General features: G+C 42.6%; 2 protein-coding genes and 1 non-coding gene across 5 annotated transcripts; 2 read left to right on the top strand and 1 right to left on the bottom strand.

Annotated features, from left to right (window-relative positions):
* Positions 1–168: 168 nt before the first annotated feature.
* On the top strand, positions 169–16,777 carry znf687b (zinc finger protein 687b). 3 transcript variants are annotated; one of them, XM_061742305.1, is made up of 10 exons: positions 169–303; positions 885–3,222; positions 4,964–5,226; positions 6,978–7,162; positions 8,499–8,675; positions 8,788–8,950; positions 11,810–12,148; positions 12,713–12,813; positions 13,131–13,218; positions 14,393–16,777. In XM_061742305.1, the coding sequence occupies exons 2-10, from the start codon at positions 900–902 to the stop codon at positions 14,987–14,989; spliced, it is 4,236 nt and encodes a 1,411-aa protein (XP_061598289.1). In that variant the 5' UTR covers positions 169–303; positions 885–899; the 3' UTR covers positions 14,990–16,777. The 3 variants fall into 3 exon arrangements, with proteins under 3 accessions (XP_061598289.1, XP_061598287.1, XP_061598288.1); XM_061742303.1 differs by having other exon boundaries at positions 4,931–5,226; XM_061742304.1 differs by lacking the exon at positions 169–303 and adding an exon at positions 401–797 and having other exon boundaries at positions 4,931–5,226.
* Positions 11,578–11,715, top strand: LOC133461656 (small nucleolar RNA SNORA13). Its single transcript, XR_009784214.1, has one exon. It is a non-coding gene; the product is annotated as a small nucleolar RNA SNORA13 (small nucleolar RNA).
* On the bottom strand, positions 15,121–22,994 carry aqp10b (aquaporin 10b). Its single transcript, XM_061742310.1, has 6 exons — positions 22,695–22,994; positions 21,987–22,113; positions 20,983–21,120; positions 19,940–20,058; positions 17,950–18,167; positions 15,121–17,490 (listed from the first exon to the last, which is right to left on the bottom strand). The coding sequence occupies exons 1-6, from the start codon at positions 22,992–22,994 to the stop codon at positions 17,295–17,297; spliced, it is 1,098 nt and encodes a 365-aa protein (XP_061598294.1). The 3' UTR covers positions 15,121–17,294.
* Positions 22,995–24,642: the final 1,648 nt, after the last annotated feature.

Raw genomic sequence — 24,642 nt, 5'->3', positions numbered from 1 at the left:
CTTTTGCTGTGTTTATACTCATGTCATTATTGGCTCGTGTAGGAACATTGGGGAAAAACTAAACTAAACACGGCGACCGTTGTCTCAATATCCAAGCCCTGTCATTACAAGACGCTTAAAACGAGTCTGAGGGTCATTATGAGTAAAAATAAACATACGTGTCGTTTTTGTAGCATCCTCCATCCATGCATTTTTCCCAAAGCGCCAGCGCCGCTCTGATTGGTCGATCCCGGGTCACGTGACGGGAAGCGCCGCAGTTTCAGCTGAAAACCGAGCTAGGATAGTCGGGAATCGCATATCCAGGTAAACAATCAAAAATACACCAAATATTAAAGTCAAAACCCCCATCCCAGTCATGCTTTTTTTTTCTTGGTGACATCGTCGCCCCAATAAAACCCCGGGCCGTGTCCGCTGTCAAAGCCAAACCCGGAGAAGTCGCCTTTAATGGCGACGCTTAGCGCGTTAGCTCGGTGACCCTCGGTGCTGCTGCAGCCTCGCACCGCACACACCGTCCTTTCCCGGGGGGGGGGGATAACCGCAAACCGCCGATACACACACGCCTTTTTTTCTTTGCATTTGTCACATTTAGTCATCTCCTTAGAGCGTAGTTGGTGGTGAAACCCCGTTTGCAGCGCATGCCCCCCATTCATAGTGATAAAGTCTGCGAGAGGGGAGGGTTTGGCTGCAGGGACGGCGTTAGCTGCACCAGCACATCCAGCTAAAACCTGCAGCTCAAACCCGCTACAAACTCACCCGAGGGGACTGGGACTGGCACTGCTTTGAGGAAAAACCTGCATGTATGATCCACGTATTTCACAGGGAAATTCAAGCTGGAATTTAGTGTTTAAGTCCTGACCAAAGCTTGTGTTTGTGTGTTTCAACAGGAGTCAAATCCCGGTATGGGGGACATGAAGACCCCAGATTTTGATGACCTGCTGGCGGCATTTGACATTCCTGACATAGATGCCAAAGAGGCCATCCAGTCGGCCCCGGATGACGCCGAGGGACCCCCCGGGGCCGCCGGGGCTCCTCACCTGGGGAAGCCGGACGGAGTGGGGGGCGTCGGGGCGTCCCTGAGGCCGCCCACCCCGGCAGACCCCCAGCAGGCCGACACCTCAATCGTGAGTGTAATTGTGAAGAACAAAGTCCGCCATGAGACTGTAGATGGAGGCGAGGGAGTGGACACTGATCAAGACCCTATTGATGTGATCGCAGGGGTGGATGTGGGTCCCAGACTGGGTGCATGTCCCGCTGGGGCTGGGATGGCTGAGTCTGAGCAAGTAAACCACAATGGTTTCGGAGCATCATCCGGTGTGTCCGCTCCACTGAGCCAGGGCCAGTCTAACGGAGCCCCGTGGTCACTGAGCACCCCTAAAGTGTCCGCGGAAGAAGCCGGGGCCAGTACGGCCAAGTCCCACAAGCAGGGCGGCAACATTTTTAACAGACTTAAGCCACTTGTGGCGCAGGGATCTGGAGACCCGGTGGGCCGGGCCAGGAAGATGCAGCTCCTGCAACAGCAGCACCAACAGCAGCAGGATACGGGCCAGGAGAGACCAGACAGCGCCAAAGCATCACTACCATCATCTTCCTCTCTGTCCGCCGGGTCGTCTCCTCTGGCCGCCGGCGGGCCCGTTGGACCGGCTTCACCCTTCTTTCCGCCTTCCAAGCCTCTGCTTTCAGCGTCACCTTCTGTGCCCTCTTCAAACCCACTCCACTCGTCTCAGCCTTTCAACGGCGCTCCCAAAGGGAGCTCTGCTGGGTTTCAGCACCAGCAGTTGGAGGAGGAGGATTCGGACCCTGATTTGGGGAGCCCGCTGGTGATCCAGGAGAACCCCGACTCGCCGTCTTGCACTCAGTTGAGTCGACACTACAAGTCAGACGCTCACCCTCAACCTAAACTCGGTAGCACTCCTTTAGGATCGTCTCTGACTTCGTCGGCCCCCCTGTCCGGCTCCACGGACAGTCCCCAGGTGGAGGACCGGCATCCAGAACACGTCATCGAAGAGAGAGACTCGCCGGAGAGTCCGGAACCAGAGATGCCAAAGTCGGCAGCTCAGGTTGCGACTAAGAGATGCTCCAGCCCCGCCATGGCCCCCACGCCACCGCCACCAGAACTGCGGGAACCTAAAGAGGAGGAGGAAGAAATGGAAGTGGGCAATGGGATAGATAGGGTTGTGGATGGTAAAACGGACAAAGGAGAAACTGTGAGGATGAGTGAGGAAAGTATGGAGTTGGATAATAATAAACCTAAGCCCGTTTCCAGTGCTGGAGGAGAATCGGGCGTCGCTGCGCCGGCGGCCTCCGGAGCTCCATCCCGACCCCTTAAAGTCAGGATAAAAACAATTAAAACCTCCACAGGTGGAATCACCAGAACGGTGACCCGGGTGGCGCCTAAAGGTGGTGCTGCAGGGAAAGGCCTAGACGCTAAAGGTCAAGCTGGAGAACGTAAGGTGTTGGGAAGCAAAGCCTCAAAAGCGGACTCTTCTGGCGGCCACGTCACAAGTTCCCAGAAAGTAAGTGCTCTGAACGCTTTGCCGGTGTCTACACTCGCAGCCAGCAGCGTCATGCTCGCCGCCGCCACGAAAGTCCAAAACAAAATGGCTTCGTCTGACAAGCCAAAGGTTTCCGCCACCGCGGTCAGCATCACGAAGTCCGCCGCCCTTCCCGCAACGCCCGCCGTGTCTTCCTCCCCAAAGTTTTCAGTGGCTACCGGTGGGATAAGCGTACGCACGGCCACCAACAAAACGGCGAACGGGGGCGGCGGGCCCATCGCGGGCGCCGCGCTCCAGGCCAACAAACCCGCCTCCATCGTCAACAGCACGGGAGCGGTGATTTCCCGGAGTCAGTCCAGCCTGGTGGAGGCCTTCAACAAAATACTGAACAGCAAAAACCTTCTGCCAAGCTACAAGCCCGACCTGTCGGCTCCCCCTCCGCCCGAGTGGGGTCTCCCACTCCCCGCCACCGGGTACCGCTGCCTGGAGTGCGGGGACGCCTTCGCCCTGGAGCGCAGCCTGGCGCGGCACTACGACCGGCGCTCCCTCCGCATCGAAGTCACCTGCAACCATTGTGCTAAGAGGCTGGCCTTCTTCAATAAGTGCAGCCTGCTGCTGCACGCGCGGGAACATAAGGAGCGTGGGCTGGTCATGCAGTGCTCGCACCTGGTGATGAGGCCTGTCACTGTGGAGCAGATGATTGGCCAGCAAGACATTACACCCATTGGCGGTAAGTAGAGGTGAAGTGGGTGATTAAAGCAGCACTATGTAACTTTTCCACCTTAATATAATATTTCCAGAGTCATTGTGATGGAACATCAACTTCCAACAGGTTTAATGAACCTCTGTCATGGTCTGAGGGGTCTGTATCGCCTTCACTGGCACTATGTAACTTTGAGGAGCATGGTAGGAACCCTGCCACTAGAGCTGGGTATCGATTCAAATGTCAAGAATCGATTCGATTACAATTCTTAATATTCAGAATCAATTATCACCATTTGATTCGATCCGATTCGATATTGATTTGGGTTAGTGTTTCCTGGATTATATGACTGTAAAATAACTAGTGAAATAATGATTTCACAATAATTATTGTGAAATAACTAAGAAATAAATAACTCAAATAGGCATTTCAATATCCATTTAAAGTGGAAAAAAAAGAAAGAAATTGCAACAGCTCAAGCAGTAAACAAATTATTTTAGCTTGTCTGATTTATTCTGTCACCAGACACAGCTGGACATGAAGCACCCGGCATTTTTCAGGTATTTCATGACAAACCGTGTCCGATAACAGAGAAACCAAACAAGCTACAGTAAATATAGATAATATGAACTTCATTTAACTAATATAACTTTTAGTTAAGCTGAAATGTCCAGAATTTTCTCTAAAGAAAAGTTCATTTAGTTTAGGAGTTTTCAAAACTACTGGGATTAAAGTTCACCAGGCAAAAATGTAATGATGGAAAAAAAAATATATATATATATATTTTTTTTTTAATCAAAAAAAAAAATCGATCTTTAGACATACAAATCGATTTTTAGGAATTAATATGAGAATCAATTTAGAATCATTTTTTTCAACACAGGCCTACCTTCCACACTAAAAAACTACACATTTTTGACGAAAGCTGGGCGGGACGTGGAGCGCAGAGCTCAGCAGAAGCTGGTATCATGGCCGAAGCAGCAGAAAAAACGAAGAAAATAAAAGTTTTATCGGAGGAGGTGAAAAAAGAAAGCGGGAGAGTAACAAGCTAAATGCCCGGACAAGAATAAACATTGGCCCGGCGTTCACTCGCTGGCGTGAGCTGAAAGACGAGGAGGGATGTCCGACAAGAGAGACAGAATTGTTATGATACAAATGTAAATGTAGAGTTCTATGTTCAATAAGAATCAACATTAGAATGTTTTCACATACAGGGGATTCGTCTTGGGTTCTAGTATTTTTCCTGAGAACTGTAAAATTGTGCAGGGCTGATCTGCAAAATATAAGGAATGGGCATTCAGTTATTCACAGGTTATAAAGTATTTTTTTATTTTGTCAGTAAGTATGTTGGACTACTAATTTATGAAGAAGTCCCCCTGGTGCTCATGGGAAATGTAGATCTTTCTGGTAAAGCACTACCGCTTTTGTCCAAAGGAGCCGCCAAACTCAACAAAAGCTGAAAGTTACATTGTGCTGCTTTAAAACAAGAAAAGTAAGGTTGCTACTTTGCTTGAAGATGACCAACCTTAAGTTCAAGTTAACTTTATTAATACCCGTAGGTAGATTTGTTTTGCAGTAAAAGTAAGTCACTCATCGCTGCTAATTTTTTGTCGATTGATGCATCATGGGAAAAAATAACATAAAGCCGGTTTAAAAACAAAAACAAACCCCAACACTCATCTTCACTGACTGCTATCCATTTGTCTTCTCTGTTCTCCGCCCTGGGACTGACCAGGCTTGCTCTCGTCTTCGTCCTCCTCTCCTCCAGTCTCTTCTCCCTCTGCCGCTCCAGGGGCCCCCGTCGCCGCCGCCAACTCCAGTCCCATGAAAGACTCGTCGTCTCCAGCGACGGCTCAGCCGCGGCCGGTCCGCCGCACACCCCAGGGCCCCCAGGCGCTCATGCCGTTGCCCTGCAAGAAGGCCGAGGGGCTGCAGTACAACAACTTCAAATGTTCCGAGTGCCAAACGCAGTTCTCCAGCAAGACCGAGCTGGTCACCCACTTCCAGCAGATCCGCGGCGCTCCCAACTCCGTGAGTCTCGCAGACGATGCAACCCCCTCTTTCATACTTCCCTTGTATTTCAATGACTGCGTTTACATGCAGTCAATAACCCTTTTAAATAGGGCTGGGGATCGATTCAAATGTCAAGAATCGATCCGATTCTTAAGATTCAGAATCGATTATCAAGATTCGATTCCGATATTGATTTGGGTTAGTGTTATTGAAACTGTTTTTTGAGCTGTTGAATTATATTAATGTAGTTATGCAAAATATTACTACTAGTATTTGTAGCAAGGCTAGTGCTACGGGGGCCCGACCGACAGGATTGAGAGGACACAGAGTTTAGTGCAGAACCCTTTATTCACTCAACCTCACACCCAGGACACATGTGCACAAGCACCACGACCCAGCAGCACCTCACGATCAGCAGCTCCAGTCTGAACAACAGTCTCAGCAGCAGCTTCTCCTCTTATAAGGCTGGCAGGGTGGAGAGGCTGACGAGCCACACCTGTGTCCCGTCAGCCTGAGTGGCTGCACCTCCTCCACCCTGCCACAGTATTATATTGAGATTAAACGGCAAGTATTGCAGCTAATGATGCTGTAAGGACCAATCACCTCCCAGAATGCTGATAGAACTGCTTTAGGAAACATCACGTGGGTCAGAATTACCAAACAGATCCAGGGAGGAAACAGAGACGAAATGAAATCGGTTTTATTTTTTCCCACATTCCGTTTTTATTGGTTCCATTTTCGGTCTATTTTGGTTTTTAATTTTTGAGCATTTGGTTTTTAGCATTTTTTGCAAATGTAACCCCAAGACAGTATATAAAGTAATGAAATATAGACAATTTATATATTTATTTATTTATTTATGCAATTATAAACACTTTAATGCTTTCATACCTTTAAACATATTTAAAGGCAAAAACATGGCACCAGTTATTCTCGTGTCCAACAAAACATTCCTTTTTTGGGGATAAACAAAAAAGTAACCAAAAGTTGTAATGTAATGATGGAAAAAAAATACATAAATAAATAAAAGAAAAGAAAAAAAAAACGATATTTAGACATATGAATCGATTTTTAGGAATTAATATGAGAATCGATTTAGAATTGGGAAATCGATTTTTTTCAACACAGGCCTACTTTTAAAACCCGAATATTAGCAATAACCTTGTTTTGCACAGCCATGTAAACACCAATAACCCCTTTGAATTACCCGAATTTGCTCATATTCGGGTTTTTAAAAACCCGAATATGACCCCTGGGTTACTCATTTTACCCGAATATTGGGTCGTGTAAACACCAAACGGAATATCCCCATCAAACGGAACATGAATTTGTTTTCTGCACATGCTCTGTTCACAAGGAATCCTGGTCTTTTGAGTCCAGGAAGTTCTTATAAACACGGAGAAACCAAGACCAGGAGGAGACTAATCACTTCATAAATGTAATGAAGGATATGAACATTTCTGCATTTGTAGACGGTAGAAAGTACCGGTTTAACGATATTTAAAAGAAGGTGAGTGAAAGTTGCGCGAAGCAGCATTTGTTTTGAATTTGGATACAGGAAGAAGAAGCGGAAATGACTGTAATTGCGTCATGATGTTCTCCGTGCATCGCTGGTTTGATCGAGATATCCCGAATGATTAATTACCATGTAAACGGAATATTCCGAATGTTTCAGTAACCGGAATATTAGAAATAACCTGAATTTTGACTGCATGTAAACGTAGTCATTCATTGCACTGAACTCCTTCCTTGTTCCTTGAATCTTGCAGACGTGTACGCAGTGCTCCCCGCCCATGATGCTCCCTAACTCGTGTGCAGTGTCCGCCCACCAGAGGATCCACAAGCACCGAGCGCCTCACGTGTGTCCGGAGTGTGGCGGGATCGCCAGGCAGGCCAGTTTCCAGACTCACCTGGAGGAGGCCTGTCTGCACTTCGCCAGGCGGATCGGCTACAGGTGCCAAGACGCTGCTCATATTTGTTTCCGCACAAATCACAACACTTGTCAATAAAGGGCTGCGTCTAATGTTTTGCACCATTGATGCTGCTTTTAAAACTGCGTTTATACCAAGTCCTATGAACTGCATACCGTTTTTTTTTGGTAGTTGTAAGTACATAGCATTTCAGAACAAGATAGCCTTTTTAAATGAATTACAGTCAAGTTGGTGCTGTAATAATGATCCCAAATGACTGAATAAAAACTCTTTATCGTTCAGTGTTTTTAGCTTTTTACCATTTATACACAAAGAACTAATTGAAGGATATAAAAATGTTGGCATTTAAATAAAATTGGTAAATGCAGGGTTCATACGTTTTGAAAAAACCTGGAAAAGTCATGGAATTTGAAAATGTCATTTTCAAGGCCTGGAAAAGTTTTGGAAACATAAGTTCACCCCAAAAGTTTCGGAAAAGTCATGGAATTTATTTTTCTCACTTAATGATAAAATTTAGTAATAACAGCCTATAAGGTAGATTTAAAATTGATCAATAAATATTTCGTATAGAAAACCCGTGCGTTCTCAAGCGTGACGTTCCTAGCATCTTGCGCATCATGCAGATCAGTTATTATTACAGTTATTACAGTTATATTAGATTATTATACAACATATACTACAACATGCTTTTGGGCAGTCAGCGTTTTCATACTGAGCATCTCATACATGGAACACAGTACCAAATATCATACGAGACAAACCCACCCTCACCTCCTTCATTAAACACTTAAGAACAAGCTTCTAGAGAATCAAGTCTGCACTCATATTACATCTTAGTGTATTTTATTGTGTTTTCTTCTATTGTGTATTTTTTAGTGTATTTTACTGCTGTGTGTCATAATTTCTTGGACTGTATTTAATGTATGTGTGTCTGGAACCTTCTTTTACCTGCCCCAGGGACTAAAGATGCAAATTAGCCACTGGCTATAATCTAGCATATTTACATGAAAATGTTATTAATATGTACTGTCCCTGGTTCTTCCACTGTGGTGACTATTTACATAGTTTTATTACTATATTTCATTCATACATTGATGTTTTAGAGGTCATGTATAGTCATGGAAACTTACTGCCAAGTCATGGGAAAGTCATGGAAATGTGTTGGTTAAAATGTGTCTGAACCCTGTAAATGACCATTTTTCTTCCCTGGAAAACATTTGCTTGACCAAAATAATTAAGTTGATTAGTTGATAATAGATAATAGTTATTAGTTTGAAGTGATTCTTTAAAGAGAAACCAAGCAGCATCTCAGCCTATTTAAAACAAATGTGAATAATAAAATGTTAAATCTTTGTCCAGGTGTTCGAGCTGCCAGGTGGTTTTCGGAGGGCTGAACTCCATAAAGTCCCACATCCAGACTGCTCACTGCGAGGTCTTCCACAAGTGCCCCAGCTGCCCCATGGCCTTCAAGTCTTCCCCCAGCGCCCAGAGCCACATCAGCACCCAGCACCCCACGCTGACCGGAGGACAGGCCAAGTACCGCACACCCGTCCCGCCACAGCAACCGTCCCGCGCAAGCATCATTACAATCCCTCGTCACCTTCTGCATTCAAGTCCCTAATCTATTCTATTTCTATTCTATTTGCAGGATGATCTACAAGTGCGTGATGTGTGATACTGTTTTTACCCAAAAACCATTGCTGTACATGCACTTCGACACTCATTTAGCCAAGCAGAAAGTGCATGTGTTCAAGTGTCCTGACTGCACCAAGCTCTACGCTCAGAAAGGTTCCATGATGGAGCATATTAAGGTGTGTTATTTGAACCTGACAGATTCTAGGAGGGGCGAATAGATGCTGCTTTTTTTTTTTAGATTTTATTTTTATTTAGTTTTTCAACAAAAACAAAACATAAGACAGACAGGGTCATCACAGGTGTGTGGAAATGCATATTGTAGAAACAAGATCGGATGGGTCTGGGTTACATTTTTATCAAAATATATTGGGTCCTTAGTATGGAGCTAGAACAGTCTCATAATTCACAAATGCACAGGACAAGTTTTACAAATGCACGGACCGATTTGCAAATACACACACCGTTTCACACGTGCACAGGACAAGTTTTACAAATGCACAGACCGATTTGCAAATACACACACCGTTTCACAAATGCACAGAACAATTCACACGTGCGTAGGACAAGATACACAAATGTATTTTTGATGCACACACAAATATAACCTGATTTACAAATGTTTTTTTGTCTGTGAGCTGCGCTGGATTTGCGTGTGAGTTTTGAGACTCCCTTGACGTGACTCGATGCACAAATAGGTTTTTTTTAACACGGAAGGATCTGCAACCAATCAGATTAAAGGGGCGGATACACCTGCTGTTTGAACTGCGTTAGCGCTGTTCACTGAGAAAAGTGATTAATATTTCAAGTTGGTGCAGTAAAGATAAAAAACAGTTACAGGAGATAAAAAATAAATAAACAGGATGGAGAGGAGATCACTGCTGCTTTTCTTGTGATTGTAAATAAAACAGCGCGATCAGAGATGGTTTGTCGGGCTGTTCAACCAGAGCCGTCGGGACTGGAGAGCTCTTAGTCCTGCCGGTGCAGCAACTGATGATGAGAAACAGTGGAGATTTTTATATATTTGCTCTGTTTGGTTTCACGACGTATTACTGTCCCGCTGATTCAGCTCAGAACTAGACAGACAGCAGAGAGCTGCTGCGCTGCCTGACGGGGACGAGCTGCAGCGCCAGGTGGAGCAGCAGCGCATGTCAGGAGATTAATTTACTGAAATATCTGGAGTAAAGTTGGTATCAGTCGACTGATAACCGAAGAACCTCTGTATCCAGCTCAGATGTTTGATGATCGGTGGACTAAACCCCGACCAGCATCATCACCGCTGCATCTTCCCATGCACGACTCTATCTGCACCGGGACTGTGTTGATCTGCCGCCGCTGTTTTGACACGTTTGTCTCTGTGTGGTGGAAACGTCACATCATAAATGTGAGGATAACAGCTGCTTGTTTCTGACCTCCACGTCTGGTCACTTGTGGTCAGCTGGTCTGACCGGGACCAGCGCCGCTAGTGGCCAGAGCCAGAACGACCTGCAGCAATATGCACCCCCGTCAACAGGCTCGTTCTCCTGAAAGACACCTGTAGTTCAAATACAGAAAAATCTCTGCTGTTTCTCATCATCAGTTGCTGCATCGGCAGGACTAAGAGTCTCCAGTCTCCCGACGGCTCTGGTTGAACGGCCCGACAAACCATCTCCGATTGCGCTGTTTTCTTTACCGAGATCTCAAGAAAATCAGAACAGTGATCTCCTCTTCATCCTTTATTTATCTTTTATCTCCTGTTGCTGTCTTTACTCCACCAACTCCAAATAAACAGCGCTGACGCAGTTCAAACAGCAGGTGTATCCGCCCCTTTAATCTGATTGGTTGCAGATCCTTCCGTGTTAAAAAAAACCTATTTGTGCATCGAGTCACGTCAGGGGAGTCTCAAAACTCACACACAAATCCAGCGCAGCTCACAGACAAAAAAACATTTGTAAATCAGGTTATATTTGTGTGTGCATCAAAAATACATTTGTGTATCTTGTCCTACGCACGTGTGAATTGTTCTGTGCATTTGTGAAACGGTGTGTGTATTTGCAAATCGGTCTGTGCATTTGTAAAACTTGTCCTGTGCACGTGTGAAACGGTGTGTGTATTTGCAAATCGGTCCGTGCATTTGTAAAACTTGTCCTGTGCATTTGTGAATTATGAGACTGTTCTAGCTCCATACCTTAGTGTCCATGTGTGCCGATTGGGGTCCTACAGGATTTTAGATCATTCACTCTTTTTCTTGTTGATCCTAAGCGTTCCCTACCAAGGAAGATGTCTCCCATTCTTTCGTAACTCAAAAGTCCATTCTTTTTGTGCAGAGGGGAAATACAAAGAGCAATGGCATATTTCTTCTACCAAACACATACCAGTATACAGAAAATCATTTCGGGTTCAAATAGGACTTCCATTTTTCCCAGTATTTTTCACCTTTCTTGGTAGCATGTCTCAAAGAAAAAGTCAATATTTCCATATTATAGATTTCATTAACTATTTCGATCCATTCAAGGATTGTAGGGGAATCTTTACTCAGCCATTTTCTGGTTATTGCTTTTTTACTAGCTACTAACAGTATTTGTAAGAGGTATCTGTCCTGTTTATTCAGTCCAGTTGGTACATTTCCTAATTGTATAGCACTAAAATTGAAAATAAGTTCTGAGCTGATTATAGATCTGATCTCTTTCACTATGTCTATCCAATAGGAAGATATGTTTGGACATTCCCAAAAAATGTGAAAATGACCAGCTGACATATTACCGCACTTTCTCCAGCACTGGAATAGATGCTGCTTTATTTCACACTAAATAAGGAGTTAGTCATCTGCCTTTTATACGTTGCCCTTTCATTTAATTTTTTACAATGAATGTGGTGTCAGCAAAAGCATACATCAAATCTTGGATGGGCCTTAGCGAGGTTCCTCATTGGTGCCCATGTAGTAGACTCTATACCAAGTACAATATATCAGTAATTAGATCTGCTCAGAAATATGGCGACGTATACTGCTGGCTGAATCCGTTTAGAGTGGGTTGTAATAATCCTCCTCTTGGTTCCAGACTGCTCACAGAGGAGCCTCAGCCAAGCAGGAGTCTCAGCCCGATGCTTCCAACGCCGCCTCCGCCCCGGCCAACACGTCCGGCCCTTCAGGGGTCAAGTCGAAATCCTCCGGAAAACCAGACACCTCGGACGGCGAGGACTGGGGTCGGGATCAGGAGGAGGAGGAGGAAGAGGAGGAGGAGGACGAAGACGACGAGGGGGACGAGGATTACGAGGCCCCGGGGGCCAACGCTGCGGCCCCCGCGGCGGCTCCCACCGAGTGGACCTGCCCCCAGTGCCAGACCACCTTTACCGACAACGACGACTATCTGAGTCACGTGAAGATGGAGCATGGCAAGGTGGGGGCATTTCTCTCATTTATTCTTTGGGTTATTCTTTAAGTACTGTACACTGCAAAAATTCAAAATCTTACCAGGAATATTTGTTTTATTTCTAGTTAAAATGTCTAATTTTTAGTCAAAAAATCTCATTACACTTAAAACAAGAGTCATCACCAGAAAAATAACTTATTTGACAATTTTCTCCTGTTTCAAATCAATTTTCACTTGAAATAAGTAGAAAAAATCTGCCCGTGGGACAAGATTTATCTTCTCATTACAAGCAAAAAAATCTTGTTCCACTGGCAGATTTTTCTACTTATTTCAAGTGAAAATCTACTTGAAACAGGTGAAAATAGTTTTTTTTTCCAGTGATGAGTCGTTTTTTAAGTGTAATGAGATTTTCTTTTATTAAAAATGAGACATTTTAACTAGAAATAAGACAAATATTCCTGGTAAGATTTTGGGTTTCTGCAGTGTACGTACTTGTATCATGATGAAAAATGACCTCATAATCATTAGAGCACAAAATGAACTTTTTTTTTTAAATAAATATTCTTGCCTCCTGATGTGTCGGCTCCTCAGTTCCCTTGTCGTATTTGTGGAGGAACATTCAGCACATCTTCCAGCTTGCGACGTCATGAGCGTGTCATTCACGAGGGCAACAAAAGAGTCTTCCATTGCCAGTGAGTAAGCTTTCCTATAGTTCAACACATATACATTTGACCTATAATAATTCCCTTGAAATATGAGTTATTATGTTGCAAGTGTGTGGTGATCATATATGTAAACTGTGGAGACATTGCTGTGAACAAATACCAAATTAATTCAAATCTGCACCATTGAAAGTGCTACTATGACATAGTTTGACCACCAGGGGGCAGTCACAGCTTTATTTTATTGTTACATATTTTGGTAGTAATTCTTTAGAGTAAACAAAAAAATGCTAAAACCCAGTGTGAAGAATTCTGGAAGCCGTTTTAATCCTGTAATTCATTTTCAGATATTGCACGGAGGGTAAACGCACCTTTGGCAGCCGATTCTTGTTGGACAAACACATTCGGCTTCATCACAGATCCACTGATGGACATGTGAGTCAACTCGTATCCAGTGTCCTGGAGTCTCCTGGAGTCTCCTCCACACATTCATCTACCAACAGGGCTGTCAATGCTCGTTCACACAAAAGTACATTTAACCCTTGTGCTGTCTTTGGGTCAAGGGAGGGTGAAGGGAGAAAAGAAGGAATCAAGGAAGGGAGAAAATATGGAAGGGAGGAAAGAAGGAAGGGAGAAGGGAGAAAAGATGGAAGGAAGGGAGAAAAAGATGGAAGGAATGGAGAAGATAAGGAAAGGAGGAAGGAAAAGCAAAGAAGGTAATAAAGGAACGAATGACGAAAGGGAGGTAGGAAGAAATAGGAGTAAAGGAGGGTAAAAAAGGAGGAAAAGAGGAAAGGAAGAAGGAAGGAGAGAGCATGGCAGGAGGAAAGAAGGATAGAAGAATTGGGTCATTTTGACCCAAAGACAGCACAAGGGTTAAAAGACTCTTTCAAAGCAGAATGAGTCATTTCTTAATGCATGATGCGTGTTGTTTTAATTAATGAAATGTAGTATGGCAATTAGGACAGTGTTTCTCAATCCTGGTCCTCCTGGGCCCCTGTCCTGCATGTTTTAGATGTTTCCTTGCACCAACACACCTGATTCTAATTAATGGTCATCATTAGCTTGTCACCAAGGTCTGCACAACTCTGTTGATGACACAGGAACTTGTATCACGGAGTGTTGAAGCCGAGTAGCATCTACAGGACTGTCTCAGAAAATTTGAATATTGTGATTTTCTGTAATGCAATTACAAAAACAAAAATGTCATACATTCTGGATTCATTACAAATCAACTGAAATATTGCAAGCCTTTTATTATTTTAATATTGCTGATCATGGCTTACAGCTTAAGAAAACTCAAATATCCTATCTCAAAAAATGTGAATATTCTGGGAATCTTAATCTTAAACTGTAAGCCATAATCAGCAATATTAAAAAATAATAAAAGGCTTGCAATATTTCAGTTGATTTGTAATGAATCCAGAATGTATGACTTTTTTTTTTTTTTTTTTTAATTGCATTACAAAAATTAAAGAACTTTATCACAATATTCAAATTTTCTGAGACAGTCCTGTAAGTCAAGCAGGACGGGCCCACGAGTACCAGGATTGAGAAACACTGCATTAGGACGCGGTGCTGGTGTGTGAAGTGCAGCTTCTCCCCCCAGGGTCCCCCCCTCACCAGGAAGCGAGCGGCCACGGGCGGAGAGGGACCCGGCAGCTCCTCCGAGCAGGACGGGGAGGACCGCCCTCCCGCGACCAGGACCGGAGATGAGGAGGAAACCCCCACGGAGGAGGGGGGCGCCGGTCCAGCCAAGAGAACCAGGGCGTCGATCGCCTCCACGTCGTCGGCCCCCGGCGAGTTAGAGGAGGAAGACAACGTTTTCCGCTGCGTCCCCTGCGGCTTCTCCACGGAGGACGGGGCGGAGTTCCAGCGCCACATCCCGCAGCACCGGGGCGACACGGCGTCCTTCCAGTGCCTGCAGTGCGGCGTCTGCTTCGCCTCGGCCGGCTCCCTCAGCAGGCACCGCTTCATCAGCCACCGGGTGCGAGACACCCACAGCGACGCCGAGCGCGGCCCCGCCCACGCCCACGGCTCCCCGGACGGATCCCCGTCCGCCTCCCCTCTGGCGCCGGGCGAGGACGGAGACCTGAACTGCAAGGTGTGCGGCCGGCGCTTCGACAAGGCCTCGGACCTCAACACGCACTTCAGGACCCACGGGATGGCCTTCCTCACCGCACACAAGACGGACAAGCCCCAGTAGGGGACCAGCCCCCCCGGGGCCCCCAGGGCTGCAGAAAAATGAATGTTGACGACACAAGCTGCTCCCGTGCAGACTTTTCTTTTATAGCAACTACAAACTTTTACGCTCTACGGCACCTCCTCTGAGAGATTGTAACTGCATGTTTGATCCCGTTACTGAACTCACCCGTGGGTAGACTTGTGAGAAAACACTTTCCCAACTAAGGCATTTATTATTATTATATCAGCCATACTGTGTCTAATCCACCCTGTCCTCTCATTTCCACCACTCTTCTCTTTGCACTGACTGTAGCCACATGTCTGTCTGTAAATGTAACCGACACGTACGCCTCCCGCTGCACTTCTGACCAGTTTTGCAGCCACATTTTGGTTTTTTTTCTACATGACGCTAAATTCATGCTGCTCGCCCTCAAAAGGTCACGCTCAGTTTCCAGACCCTTAGATCAGCATTAACGCCTCCAGCGGAAGCATGAAGGGGAGTGTTTGAACAATGACACTTTTTTTTTTATTTTTAATATATTGCTATAATATTTATTTATACAAAAAACACATTGCTTTTGGCATTTGTGAGTCCCTTGCACCAAACGAGTGCAACACACGAGTTTAGAGAAGCATTTCAGGAGACGAGGTTGAAGGTTTGTAGCCTGTGTTGTGTGAATACTGTGTGATGTTAATCGTTAAGCTAGAACAGGTCAGACTCCCCGTCTGTTGTTTGTGTACGAGTTTTTGCCATGTAAATAATTACACTTACAGAAAGCATTCTGATTTTAGCAACTTGCTATGATAATGTGAATACATATAGTATTTGTACTTGTACTGTTCCCCTTTTTCTCAAAACTGAAGTTTAAAAAAAAGGAAGAAAAAAAAACTCCCCATCCCCCAAATTAGGTGCAAAGTGTAATTTAAAAAAAAAAAAAAAATGGATGAAGATGGGGGATGTGTCGTCTTACTGTGTATGAAAATGGTTCTTTTTTTATCTACAGGATCAGTGCTAGCTGTACTTTTTTTTTTTCTTAATCTCCCAGCCTTCAAGGTCACGTGATGGAGGCAAAAGTGGATTTTTTAAAAAAGGTTTTATTTGTATCTTTTATATGTTATATCATATTTATATGGCTTAATAGTGGAACTATGTCATTTTACTTTCCATGGTTGTGGTCTGCTTGCTGAAATGCCATACACTTTTGTGCTGTTTGAAAATAAATGTGATAATATGTCAGACAGCTGCAGCAGACTCGTTTCACTTCCCCGTCCTCTGCTGGACTAATCGTCAGCCGTGCATGGTTAAACTGATGCAAAGCTCGGTAAAACATTCTCTTTACCATCGTGGCATCCTTTAGTTTAGCCCTTTAAACACTAGCTCCTAATACAAGCTTCACAACGTCAGTAGGATCGTTCCAGTCCTCCTCACAGGAACTTGGATAGCTCAGCGAGGTCAGTAAGTTTCATAGAAATTCAAACCAATTCATCAATGGTTGCCAAGCAATGAAGCAGAGGTGTCAAGTAACGAAGTACAAATACTTCGTTACCTTACTTAAGTAGAAATTTTGGTTATCTATACTTCACTGGAGGAATTATTTTTTAGACGACTTTTTACTTTTACTCCTTACATTTTCACACAATTATCTGTACTTTTTACTCCATACATTTTAAAAACAGCCTCGTTACTCCATTTCATTTCTGCCTTTAAACAAAAACTATCCAGTTAAATTGCTCCATCCGGATAGAGTGAATTTGGTTGTGGTTGTTTCAGATGTTCTTGTCCAGTTTTGTTCTTACATCCGTTCCCTCAGATTCCTGCAACTAAACTTGGATGTACATTCCAATAAAGGTTAGGATAAATGATAACATGCCTCTGAAGTTTGACTTTTTGCACCATTACAATACTTATAGGCAACTAGTCATCATATCTCCTGCTCTCTGAAACACATGTTAATGCTCAATAGTACACATATATGCTTCTTTAATATATTTGCATTATACTAAGATACATTAATTTTCAATGGCTTTTGTCCTTAATGGCTTTTTTCCCCCTTACATTACTTTTACTTTTATACTTTAAGTAGTTTTGAAACCAGTACTTTTATACTTTTACTTGAGCAAAAAACTTGAGTTGATACTTCAACTTCTACAGGAGTATTTTTAAACTCTAGTATCTATACTTCTACCTGAGTAACTGAATACTTTTGACACCTCTGCAATTAAGTAGCGCTACCAAACTGATTTAACACTCAACCTCCTGGTACCAATAAGTCGGCCTTAGACGAGGACAGCTGTAGCATAGAAATGACCATTCCCTCTTTAACAGCTTAACATTTTATATGGAACAACTCCCCATCCAGCTCCAGCCCGGCTTTGGCCTTATTGGCTTCCTGGCCTGAGATCTGGCAGTCGGACGCCAGGGGAGGGTGGTGGACTTCAACCATCAGCTCGTACACCAGCGTCCCCAGCAGAGCCCCGGCACACGTGGCCACCAGGGGAACCCACCACCAGCCTTCTCCAGCCCTGGGGAGAGAACAAGCAGCAGGGAGGAGGACGTTACTGGTGCACAATACAGGACTGTCTCAGAAAATTAGAATATTGTGATTTTCTGTAATGCAATTACAAAAACGCCATCCATTCTGGATTCATTACAAATCAACTGAAATATTGCAAGCCTTTTATTATTTTAATATTGCTGATCATGGCTTACAGCTTAAGAAAACTCAAATATCCTATCTCAAAAAATTTGAATGTTCTGGGAATCTTAAAATGTAAACCATAATCAGCAATATTAAAATAATAAAAGGCTTGCAATATTTCAGTTGATTTGCAATGAATCCAGAATGTATGTATAATGAATTTTTTTTTTTTTTTTTTTTTTTTTTAAATTGCATTACAGAAAATAAAGAACTTTATCACAATATTCTAATTTTCTGAGACAGTCCTGTATATTGAAAGAAAATTTAAAAAAAATAAACTAACTTAAAAACATCCGCTCCCCAGCCAGCGATATACGTGAACAACCGTGGTCCAAAGTCCCTGGCCGGGTTGAGGGAATAGCCCGTGTTGGAGCCCATGGAGATGCCGATCACCAGGACGACCCCCCCCACCAGGACGGGCTGGAGACAGTCAGGGACGGGGGTGTTCCTCTGGTCCCCCAGGGCCAGCACACACAGCATCAGCGCCGCGCTGCCGATCACCTGGAAGAGTGGAGGTCAACACGCAGGTCACGGGCTGGACTAAAGCCATGTCCCCCTCGTCTCTGTAGCTGAGGCAGATGGTCCATAGACTTGTAGTCAAAACCGCCTAAACCAAGAAACTGCCAAGACCAGAGAGTGTCAAGACCAAGACTAGTTCAGCTCAAGACCGAGAACAAAAACAAAAAACCTAGTTATTTTGTCATCTTGTGTGAGCTGTAGAACATCAGCACCATCAGCTGCTTAGTTTCCATATGAGGTTGTATTCAACTGCAGCACAATAACACACAGACAGTGGATGTCTTGTACAGGACTGTCTCAGAAAATTAGAATATTCCTTTATTTTCTGTAATGCAATTAAAAAACAAAAATGTCATACATTCTGGATTCATTACAAATCAACTGAAATATTGCAAGCCTTTTATTATTTTAATATTGCTGATGGTTTATGGCTTACAGCTTAAGATTCCCAGAATATTGTAATTTTTTGAGATAGGATAGAGTTTTCTTAAGCTGTAAGCCATGATCAGCAATATTAAAATAATAAAAGGCTTGCAATATTTCAGTAGATTTATAATGAATCCAGAATGTATGACATTTGTTTTTTTTTTTTTAAATTGCATTACAGAAAATAAAGGCCTTTATCACAATATTCTAATTTTCTGAGACAGTCCTGTATGTGAACCAACTTTAAATGTTTTTATCAATTAGCTGAGATCAAATATGTGTGGTACCTGTAGTTGCACTACCGCTATTTCTACACTATTTGACGATTGACTCGAGTGCTTTTAAGGATTGACATGACTATTAACTAGTCCCAAAGTCATCTAACAAAACAACAAGCCTCCAACACCCCCCCTCCACCTCAGAAATGAATAGTAAATGTTACTGATTTAAATTGTACTTAATTTGTAGATGAAATGTGAATTTTAAATATAAAAGATACACACAATTATTGACTTGAAATGTCATTATTTACCATTATAGTAGCCAGATTACACTGTATATCAGCATCACTGAAATGGCATAGACCTAATGAAAAAAATAAAACATCTAGTCTTCTCATGTTTATCCAGAATGCAGTTATAGATGGAAAACCAAACTTTCTCACAGATCAGCTGGTAAGGACAGGTTCAACCCACAGTTACCAAACTAGACAGGTCAGCATGGGTCATCTTGGACTTCCCAAGCCTAAATCAAATCAACTCAAAAACTCAGTCATCTACAGGGCTTCCAGCCAGTGGAATTTATTATCTACATGTATTAAACAAATTGGAAGCAAATACCTATTTAAAAAGAACACTCAAACAGAAACTAATGGGAGAGACCACACGACAGGACTAATGCCACTTGTGTGTTTATTTAGGACTAAAATCATTACTCTGTCTGAGCCTCTGTACATGGATCGTTTAAGATATGTAAAACAATTATCACAATTTTTTATGTAAATTTGTTTGGCTGACAAGGTCTCAGTTGATGTTTGTATGTTTTATGTATGTTTGTATTGTTTTAGTGCTGTATGATTTTATGTGGACCCCAGGAAGATAAGCAACCACTGCAGCGGAAGCTAATGGGGATCTGAATAAAGAATAATGCTTAATCAATCATAATGATATGCAAATGTTATTTAAAAGTCAATGTTGCCATATATTTATTCAAACAAGGCCGTTATAAACACAATACTGTAATTAAATAGACACACATGCAGATGCACCAAAACATTAAAACCAAATGAAAAATACAAATAGTTTCCAAAAGTGTCCAACAACACTGACCTGGTCCACAACTCCCCCCCACACACTCAGGTAGTCTGCCGGGTAGGTGGAGAATATTCCTGCTGTGGCGGTCGGTCCCGTCACCGTCAGCCGACCCCCCCCATATTTCTGGATGGCGTCTGCAGGGAGGCCAAGCATCACACGCAGTAACGAGAGCTTATGCTGTGGGCCGGAGAGCTTAAATATTGTGCTACAGTCAGTACTGGAGTTGAGGGGGGATGAGGGGGAATGGCATCCCCCCCTGAAATAAAAACAGTCAAAATCATCCCCCCTGTAAAACTGCCATCCCCCCTTTCCATCCCTTATGTCATTTCATCAATGAATGTGGTTTTACTGCTATTTCAACATTTAGAGTCATCACCAGAAAAATAACACCAGAAAAATAACTTATTTGACAATTTTCACCTGTTTTAAGTAAATTTTCACTTGAAATAAGTAGGAAAATCTGCCAGTGGAACAAGATTTATCTTCTCATTACAAGCAATAAAATCTTGTTCCACTGGCAGATTTTCTACTTATTTTAAGTGAAAATCTACTTGAAACAGGTGAAAATTGTAGTTTTTTCCAGTGATGAGTCTTGTTTTAAGTGTAATGAGATTTCTTTACTAAAATGAGACATTTTAACTAGAAATAAGACAAATATTCTTGTTAAGATTTTGAGTTTTTGCAGTGATCCATTTTACTTATCCTGTGAAGGACAGAGTCATATTGATAAGTTCAGAAAAGTGTTTTTTATTGTTGTGTTTTGATGTATTTGATGTAAGCCCAGTGGATATTTAAAGCTTACAGAAGGCTGCATTTAACTGCTGCTATGTCATTCCTGCAGTATTTCTGCAGGTGTTTTGGTCACTGCTATTATTTGTAATATATTATATTATTTGTAATCAGCACAAATTATCTGTCCCCATATGATAAAATCCAGCATCCCCCCTGATATTTTTTTTTTTTTTTTACAACTCGAGTACTGGTTACAGTGATACTTAAAAACAGATGGGTTCATCAGCTCCACATGTGGTTCAGCTCACTGTGACTACGGGGCTCACCGTAGTACTGCAGGCCCACGGTGGCTGCAGCCAGAAACGCTCCCAGCACTTGGAAGAAGATGTAGAACGGCAGCTTCAGCCATGAATGTCTGCCCAAAGCACACAAGCTCAGAGAGACCGCTGGGTTCAGATGAGCCCCTGGAACGGAGAGGGAAAGTTGGAAATTATACATTTTGTCTGACAGTTAAATATACCAGTGGATTTTTTAAATTAAAGCATTGTGCAAAAGGTTTCAGCAACCTTGAGAAGTTTAGACCTTGCATCATGGCATTTCAAAACATTATGAGCATGAAAACAGAGGCAATGTTGTTGTTTTTTTAATTTGCTGCTTTTTTTGGTCTGTCTTATAAAAGGACTGTCTCAGAAAATTAGAATATTGTGATTTTCTGTAATGCAATTATAAAAAAACCTCATACATTCTGGATTCATTACAAATCAACTGAAATATTGCAAGCCTTTTATTATTTTAATATTGCTGATCATGGCTTACAGCTTAAGAAAACTCAAATATCCTATCTCAAAAAATTAGAATATTCTGGGAATCTTAATCTTAAACTGTAAGCCATAATCAGCAATATTAAGGCAAGGCAAATTTATTTATATAGCAGGATTCAACACAAGGTAATTCAAAGTGCTTTACATTGACATTAAATACTGTGCAACAGTGATACTTAAAAACAGATGCGTTCATCGACTCCACATGGGGCTCAGCTCATTATTAAAATAATAAAAGGCTTGCAATATTTCAGTTGATTTGTAATCAATCCAGAATGTATGACTTGCATTACAGAAAATAAAGAACTTTATCACAATATTCTAATTTTCTAATGCAGTCCTGTATAGTCACCCTGAGGTGAGAAAGATTTGCATGCCATCATAATCTCTCAAGAGGTTGTAGTCTGAGCAGTGAATAAACAGTAAGGCATAGGGAGATTTAAATTCATGACTCATAGGTAAAACTAGGGTCCTTGGACAAAGTTTCCCCAAGTCTAACAGTCTCTTACCCGAGACCCCACGAGATACGAAGACTCCGAATGTTACCCCCAGAGCAAAACCCAGATTGATTGACAGGTACTGGCCATTTCTTTCTTCAGAAGTGGTCACCTGGGCAACAGAGCCACATCCAAACAGCTGCAATCACAACAAAATCAAGAAGAGGTGTCTCAGTTGTGGAGAAATCTTTGTTTATACATTTTCTCTCTTATATATTTGCTTTTATATTTGTACTGTTTTGCACCAATCACCACAACAAATTCCTTGTGTGTGTTTAACAAACTTGGCAATAAACCTTTTTCTGATAAGTATCCACTCCACAATTAAAAACAAGTCATTATGCTGCATGAACTCAACTGCGTTTCCTTTTTTTAAAGTCCATTTCTGAGGAATCTTTTATGATCTGACCTGTAAATGTTCACTGCGTTGGCAGCTGAGATAGTCGTTAAAGATACAGCAAAAACATTATCTTACTCTTCCGTCCCAACTCCCTCAGTCACTGCCCGTCTACCCGTCTCTTGATCGGACCAAAGTCCCACAAAGTAATCCATTACACATTCAGGTTGTCTCAAGACAGCAGAAAAAGATTTTTGTTTTTTTACAGGAAACCACGTAAAAACCCTTGATAATCAGTTAAAAAAAACCAATGCTGGTCAAATTTATTTGCTTAATAATTTGTCAAAGGTTTCCTCATGCAACCAGCCCCTTAAATGACTTACAATTATGATGTAGACTCCCAGACATTCAGCCATGCACTCCCTGGCCAGCTGGCTTCTGATCTGGCACTTGTGCAGCAGCTTGTCCATGACAGAACTGTCCTCTGCCCCGTCCGGCCCCAGGTGAGCGCTCCCCGCAGGGCTGCTGTAGTCAGGTGGACCGGACTCACACTGCCCGCCACCGTCTGCCTCACTGGGAAGAGTTTGCCCTTTCACACTGGAGGGAAAAGCTACGTCACACAGCTTATGACAAGCCTGAGGTGATGCACCCAGCAGAGGAGAGTAGCCCGCTTTGGAAGACATTCTGAATCCCAAAAGCGTGGCCCGGATGGTCCACAAACCTTCTCTGGGAAGAAGGAAGCCATCAGCTCTCTTGTTAGGTGGTTTGTGATTTCAGCTGATTGGAATTGGCTCTGATTGATCCCTCTGTTTGATTGGCTGATGTTACTGCTGGCTTGTTTTTTCTCTTTGATGGAAAAATAGACCCAGAAAACTGTTGACCAAACCAAACAGCTGACATTTCTTTTTACTAAAAGTTGTCCACAGATACCAAACAAGAACATTAGACCTTTAACTGTGCAAAGAAGCAAAATGCTACATGAGAAAATAATTGCTGAGCAGGAATTTAGTTTTGAATCATTCCTCCATATTCTGCTGCATGTCCAAGTATCAGTTTCCAAGTTACTCCAGTCTGAACAGAGATTTCCTAGATCTAGTCTCTGGATTCACATGTTCCTGCTCTTCCAAGATGACCCTGAGCTGTTTCCAAGCCAGCAGAGTGACATTACACACAGGACTGTCTCAGAAAATGAGAATATTGTGATTTTCTGTAATGCAATTACAAAAACAAAAATGTCATACATTCTGGATTCATTACAAATCAACTGAAATATTGCAAGCCTTTTATTATTTTAATATTGCTGATCATGGCTTACAGTTTAAGAAAACTCAAATATCCCAAAAAATTTGAATATACTGTAAGGCATAATCAGCTATATTAAAATAATAAAAGGCTTGCAATATTTCAGTTAATTTGTAATGAATCCAGAATGTATGACATTTTTTTTTTTTTTTTTTTAATTGCATTACAGAAAATAAAGAACTTTATCACAATATTCTAATGTTCTGAGACAGTCCTGGGTCTGCACAGCCACCTCCAAGCAGGAAATATACCTCTTATTCTGTCCTCGCAGTTCGTTTCAGCTTGTACAACTAGACAGATAGCTAACATTCTGAAGAAAGGAGAGGCTGAAGAAATGCTTTTGTTTGAGGATTTCTTCTCTTTTGGTCCTCAATTTTATTTCTTGCATTTCTCTCCAGTTCTTATATTTTTATTTGTAAGACTGCAAACAATAAACAAAGATAAACATTACTACAAATAATGTCTGTTATATCTGGATGCTTTTCACACAAACATATTTACATAGTAAAATGGAAACAAACGTAAGCAGTAACAACATTAATGTTACTCTTTCTAACGCTATTACTGATTAAACAGATAAATAAAGCCAGCTAAATCGGCTGTGACGGACTAACTGGCGCCCTCTGGTGGACAAATAAAAACACTGCGCTGCCACGATAAAACGCTAAAGGTGACAAACTAACAACCAAACTTGAACGGTAAGTAAGTGTATACACTACAAATCACAGTATACTTAACAATATAACATGTCATTACTTACAGACAAAGATTTACCAAGCTCCGTTTGAGAGAAAACTTACCGTTTTCATGCTGCGTTTTCCAGCCTCGTTGGCATGGTAACCGTTAGCGTCGCTGGAGCTGCACGGGTCTCAGAAAATGGTCAGACTAGGAACGTTACTAGTTCACCTCCTGATAACCTTCAGTGAAAAGCGTTGCTCTAATTCCATTTTAGCCTGCTGAAATAAACAAAAGCAAAATCTGGAATTTCGTAGGTAAATTAGCAACAGGTCAGAAGTGAAGATGCATTCT

The sequence above is a fragment of the Cololabis saira genome, chromosome 15 (genome assembly GCF_033807715.1).
Source record: "Cololabis saira isolate AMF1-May2022 chromosome 15, fColSai1.1, whole genome shotgun sequence".
Classification (NCBI taxonomy): domain Eukaryota; kingdom Metazoa; phylum Chordata; class Actinopteri; order Beloniformes; family Belonidae; genus Cololabis; species Cololabis saira.
This window is presented reverse-complemented; position numbering and strand designations above follow the sequence as displayed.